Source organism: Leptodactylus fuscus, chromosome 9 (assembly GCF_031893055.1).
Source record: "Leptodactylus fuscus isolate aLepFus1 chromosome 9, aLepFus1.hap2, whole genome shotgun sequence".
Classification (NCBI taxonomy): Eukaryota; Metazoa; Chordata; class Amphibia; order Anura; family Leptodactylidae; genus Leptodactylus; species Leptodactylus fuscus.
This window is the reverse complement of record NC_134273.1, coordinates 62,183,614-62,189,613: the sequence shown is the minus strand read 5'-3', so window position 1 is coordinate 62,189,613 and position 6,000 is coordinate 62,183,614. Positions and strand designations below refer to the sequence as shown.

The window sequence follows — 6,000 nt, the reverse complement described above, 5'->3', positions numbered from 1 at the left end:
ACTGTACATAAAGCTAAGCATATTGTCCCATCTGTATGACGATACCTTGTTGTTAGGCTAACTATTGTCCATTCCTAATGTAATAACTGCATATTTACAACCCTCTTGCATATACTTTATTATGCTTATTACACTTTGCACAATATCTTGTGCGTTACATATGGCTAGAATGCATTTTAATTTGTAGATTTTTTTTTTCATTTGTTGAGCAGCATCTCACGATCCTAGATCGCCCTCTTGTGGTAATCAGTGGAAATAGCTACAACATTTATATTCTGAAGCCAAGGCAAATCTAGACAAATGAACAATGTAAGGCTGGGGCAAAAACACCGCGACAAAAACTACTGCATGTTACAATCCCTGCAAAGTGGATAGGATTCTAGCGAATACCATCCATACATTGTAGAAAATACGCGCAGCAGATAAGCTGCGGTTTCCAAAACCAGAAATCGCAGCATCGCAAAGTACATAGTGAACACGCATTATAACTATACATTTTAGATTTATTTTTCACTCGCTCTTGCTTCAAGACATGTATAAATCCATCTTAAATAATTAAGTCTTTTCACAGAATATTAAATATTCTTCTTTTCTTTTTTTTTTAGAAATGAAAATATGTCATTGAACATTTTTATATCACAAAGCAAATCCATATATATATATATTTAAGTAAAAAAATTCAGCATAACAAGCAAATGGCTCAAAACTCAAATAACACAACTGTCCATTACAACATAACAGCTTGAAATGATTCTCCATTATTCTTTATGGGTTCTATGAAAAAGTACAAATCTGTCAGGTTCATTATAAACTCTTAAAGAGGACCTTTCACCATATCCGGGCACAGGCAGTGTTATATACTGCCAGAAAGCTGACAGTGCGCTGAATTCAGCGCACTGTCGGCTTTCCCGATCTGTGCCCGGTGTGAAGAGCTTACGGTCCGGTACCGTAGCTCTTCTATGGTCAGAAGGGCGTTTCTGACCATTAGCCAGAGACGTCCTTCTGCCTGGCGGCGCCAATCGCGCTGTACTGTGGATCCGGGAGGAACGCCCCCCCCCCCCTTTGCTCGCAGTACTCGTCCATAGACGAGCATTATCAGGAGAGGGAGGGGGCGTTCCTCCCGGCTCCACAGCACAGTGCGATTGGCGCCGCGAGGCAGAAGGACGTCTCTGGCTAATGGTCAGAAACGCCCTTCTGACCATAGAAGAGCTACGGTACCGGGCCGTAAGCTCTTCACACCGGGCACAGATCGGGAAAGCCGACAGTGCGCTGAATTCAGCGCACTGTCAGCTTTCTGGCAGTATATAACACTGCCTGTGCCCGGATATGGTGAAAGGTCCTCTTTAAGAGTACGCTATTAAAATTCCTGCTAAATTTATAGATAAGACTATGTGATAGTATAAAAAATGAAGAACTGCATAAAATATTACTATGAGGTCAAACTCACAAGTGGAAATCCTTTTTTTCAACAATTTCTGCTACTTTTGAGTTTGGACAAAATTCAAGTTTTATCGCAAACGACCAAACTTTCCTAAATTGCGACGTGAAGATCAAGCTCTATTCTGATCCCGGTGACATTGTGGTACACACATCTCTTATGTCTTATGTTTTAAGATTTTCGACGGTAGGTTGGGAGAAGCTATGCATAAATAAAAGTTGACGTGATATGTAAACCTTAATCAATAAAAAAAGTTCCCCGTTATCTAAGGAATTGCTGAAAGTATTGTCTACAAATAGATTTTCACAGTCACCTATTCATTTTCTAAATCTAAGAAGAAAGACAGTTCTTATATACATAGCTGCATGAATTTGTGAAATGTGGACTTCCTTTAAAATGGTTTCTGTGCCTATAGACAAACATATACACGTATATTCCACACTATGAGCCATACAGCGCTGGCCTTCCTTACCATTCACTTTTGACTCATATCTTGGGATGTCTGGCCCAAGATGATCAGCTTTGACAACTTGATTTTTCAACACTCAGGAGGTGTATATGTTCCTTTATGTGATCATATAGTGGCTGTGATGAGCGCTGCAGCCTGTCAAGGGTTTCACTAGCATATTGCAGTTTGTCAAGAGTCTATCTAGCATAATCCCTCAGTGGAGCAGAAATAACTTGTAAGTCTCCATTCGCCTGTGCAGGTGCACACGCTCCCTAAGGAGTGTTATTATCCCCTGATCCTGGTCTATAGTCTCTCACTCTGCCAAATCAGTATCCCTACGCTGTGCTGAAGAGCTCCAACAGATAGAAACAGCGCTGTCTGCAGCTGGGAATCTGTTCCTTTTAGAATATAAATACTACATTGGCAATAATCCCCGCATTAAGTCATTAGGCTTATTAAAAAAGGCATGTATGATGTTAAGGGGGCTGCCCCTAGAGGGCAGCAAACAGAGGCACTGTTCTACTAATTACATCCTGGAAAACAGATTTGCCTATTTTTCCCATAATCCCTCAGTGGAGCAGAAATGGCTTGTAAGTCTCCATTCGCCTGTGAAGGTGCACACTCTCCCTAAGGAGTGTTAATATTCCCTGATCCTAGCATATTATGATAATGTATTGAATTTGTATCATGCAAAAATGGTGACTATTGCTAACAAAAATCCATGGAATGGTAAGGGTAGACACATCTGTAAGTATGCCTCTTAGACCATCCAAAAATTTTGGGAGGCATATCTGAAATTTTGGAATAGATTTTGATCTAGCAGGTATGTGGATTGAGAACTTGTAGAAACCTACTCCTTGTATGTAAACATACTCCTATGGGCACATTACTGAACTCTATAGCACCTGGTCCGAACTTTCATGCAATTGTGTGTATTTAATGTTTCTCCTTCAGGTTCTGATGTTATATTGTTTAACCTGCAGGCTAATGGGTAGATGGGTACACCTCCGCCCTTCTATATACACTAACATGACCCAACATTGTATTGCACCTTTCAATAGGTATGTACAAAGATTCCTCTGCTCTGTCTAGACTTTCCGTTTTACTGGCCAAGAAATATGGTGCACTAGATTTTGCACTACTTGAATTCAGTTAACATCTATTATACATTATGGAGCATTATATTATTAATAATAGAATAATTCAAGCTAAAATTATGTATTAAACACTTGTTTCCCAAAAAATGACTGGACATGAAGAAATACACCTAGATCATAAATTCACACCAATAAGCAATATAGCCAGTACCTTATGGCTTGCATAGCTGAAGCTTTGTCTGCCAGAAATATGTGTGACTTCACTGGTAATATTGATTCTCCAATACTATACGCATCCCATGGAGGCGCCATACGTCAGCCTTGCATTTAGGAAGCGTCTGGAGAGGAGCAGACTGTCTATACAGTACATTATATCGAATATGCTAAATTACATGGAGGGAAAGGTTTCTATAGCTTGTTGCCATAACACACATGGGGCACACGTGGCACCGTGTGCTGGGAATTATCAGATTGTAATATTTCTACACATAATGGATGAAATGTTCGCTGCCTTATTACATTGCACATCAGCTTAGGTATACAAGGTAATGGACCCGGTTTTGTTCATGAGATGAATACTCAGTTGACCTAAAAGGCTCCAAAAACATAAAAGCGTCCACTATCCTCAGCTTCCTATATATTCACTAGCTTGTCATTCATCTATTCTCAGTGCTATATCTGTGAACGCTGCTGCGCTGGGTCCATTGGAGACTGTCTCGTCCTCTTTGGTGTTAGGTGTGGTGTCTTCTGTTGAGTTGGCTGTGACTGCTTGGTTTTGTTCTGGGATTTTGTCCTGAATTTCATTCTGGATTTCCAGGCTGTCTTGCTGATGAATGGTTATCTGGACCTGGCCATTCTGGGCAGGTATGGTGCTGGCCAAGGCGTCATAAATGAACTCGTATTGCTCCTAAAATCATATAAAATAATGCTGTTTAGCAACGAACATAAACAAATAAACCATAATGTACATTGTAGGCCAAGGTCTGTTCCATTCTGATATTTATAGAGCAAGTTCTATAAAAAATCAGAGCCTCAGGTTGCACACCCGGTTGTGTGCAGCCTTAACTAATTCATCTACTGGTACAAGAGGCACCAAATTTACTAAGAGGCTCCATCATGTGCCTAAGTCATCTATGACATGCCAGTTTTCCAGGATAAATTAAGTTATAGTAAATCTGACTGAGCTAAGGCAACCCGCCCCACCCACCTTGGATTAAAAAGTTGCAAGCGGTATGCAAAACTGGTGCATCTGTGGGACAAGTTTTGGGCTTTCAACCTTTGCATTGCATTGAAAAATGTTCTGCGAGCAGGTTTGCCATGTTGTTCACAATTCAACACCACTATCATCTCATACTTACAAAAGAAGACACCATGCCTGACCGCTGGCGACGTAAGTGCTTCACTGTCTGGAAAACATCAATGACTTCTTCAACCTGAGAACTTTCTATAAGATTCCAGAGAGCACAGAACGTCCCAGTTCGCTGAGATCCATCACTGTAAAAAACAAATCATGAATTGCTGTACTGATTTTGTTTCTTCAACATAGCGCTTTGTAAATTCATATAGAAAATGTGAAAGTGCACAAGACTAATCCATACAAGACTAATCCAGATACCATAAATATAGGCAGAAGATTAGGATTGAGCAATCGGGATCGGGAAAGATCGGATTCTGATTGGCGATCGAGCAAATTTCACGATCGCGATTGGTTGGAAAATGATCAAAAATCGGATTTTAAAAATAATCCTGAAATCTCAAGATCGGCTCAACCTTAGAATACATAAACTCCTAAATGGGGTTGAGCGATCGTGATCAGGAACGATCGGATCTCGATCGGCGATCGAGCAATTATCACAATCCTGAAATTTCAAGATTGTCTCAACCCTACAGAAGATACCTACTGCTGATAACACAATGGGAGGAATTTACTAGTCCCTCTACGCCAGAAAACTGGTGTAGATGAGAACGGTTGTGGCGCATCTTTAGTCACAGCACTTTTGCTCCAAAGATGCCCCTCTTTCCTTTTCCTATGCCATGCTCTAAACTTTGTGCAAAAGTGGATTGGGTGGGGGGTGGCTGACTGACATAGATTTCTATTCTCTTGCACCTGAATTAAGAGGCACCAGGATTTACTGTATGATGAAAATGCAGGGACTCTTCCACATAGACAGAAAGTCTTATCACAGTTATGGATGATGATTAGACACTGTTATAATGGAAACACATAAAGAGGCCAATGATACATACTGTGGTTACGGGACTCAGCTTGTATATACAAGAAAAACAGCCATATCCACAAACTAATATAAAAATATATAGTTTTATTACTCTCCAATTAAAATTTTTTTACATGGACATACAATAACACATTACATAAATAACAAAAAGTAAACAGGTTAAACCATGAGGTTTATAATGCCAGCAAACCAGAGTGATGTCAGAGAGATAAAGGCATAAATGTTTTAAAGTCACTATTTAGCCGTAGGCCGGGCAGCTGGGAGATTTAGTTGAATAATATAAATATACATATATATGCCATACTAAGCAAGCGGACCACCAAACCAATACTGTACAGAGTCACATATGGCATAATAGTTAAAAGTCAAGCAGCTCAACCTTATCCCAAAGTGCCCACATGTAAAGAAAATATGCCTTAGCTCACCTTAACATCATATAGACAGTCTATATGATGTTAAGGTGAGCTAAGGCATATTTTCTTTACATGTGGGCACTTTGGGATAAGGTTGAGCTGCTTGACTTTTAACTATTATGCCATATGTGACTCTGTACAGTATTGGTTTGGTGGTCCGCTTGCTTAGTATGGCATATATATGTATATTTATATTATTCAACTAAATCTCCCAGCTGCCCGGCCTACGGCTAAATAGTGACTTTAAAACATTTATGCCTTTATCTCTCTGACATCACTCTGGTTTGCTGGCATTATAAACCTCATGGTTTAACCTGTTTACTTTTTGTTATTTATGTAATGTGTTATTGTATGTCCATGTAAAAAT

The 6,000-nt window shown here is 39.8% G+C and overlaps 1 protein-coding gene across 2 annotated transcripts in view; it reads right to left on the bottom strand.

Annotated features, from left to right (window-relative positions):
* Positions 1-1,344: 1,344 nt before the first annotated feature.
* Positions 1,345-6,000, bottom strand: part of PTPRC (protein tyrosine phosphatase receptor type C) — a 97,998-nt gene continuing 93,342 nt past the window's right edge. For both annotated transcript variants that reach the window (XM_075286128.1, XM_075286127.1), the window contains exons 34-35: positions 4,342-4,477; positions 1,345-3,890 (exon numbers count right to left, since the gene is read on the bottom strand). In XM_075286128.1, the coding sequence (XP_075142229.1) occupies positions 3,636-3,890; positions 4,342-4,477 (391 nt within the window). In that variant the 3' untranslated portion in view covers positions 1,345-3,635. The remainder of the gene's footprint in view (positions 3,891-4,341; positions 4,478-6,000) is intronic.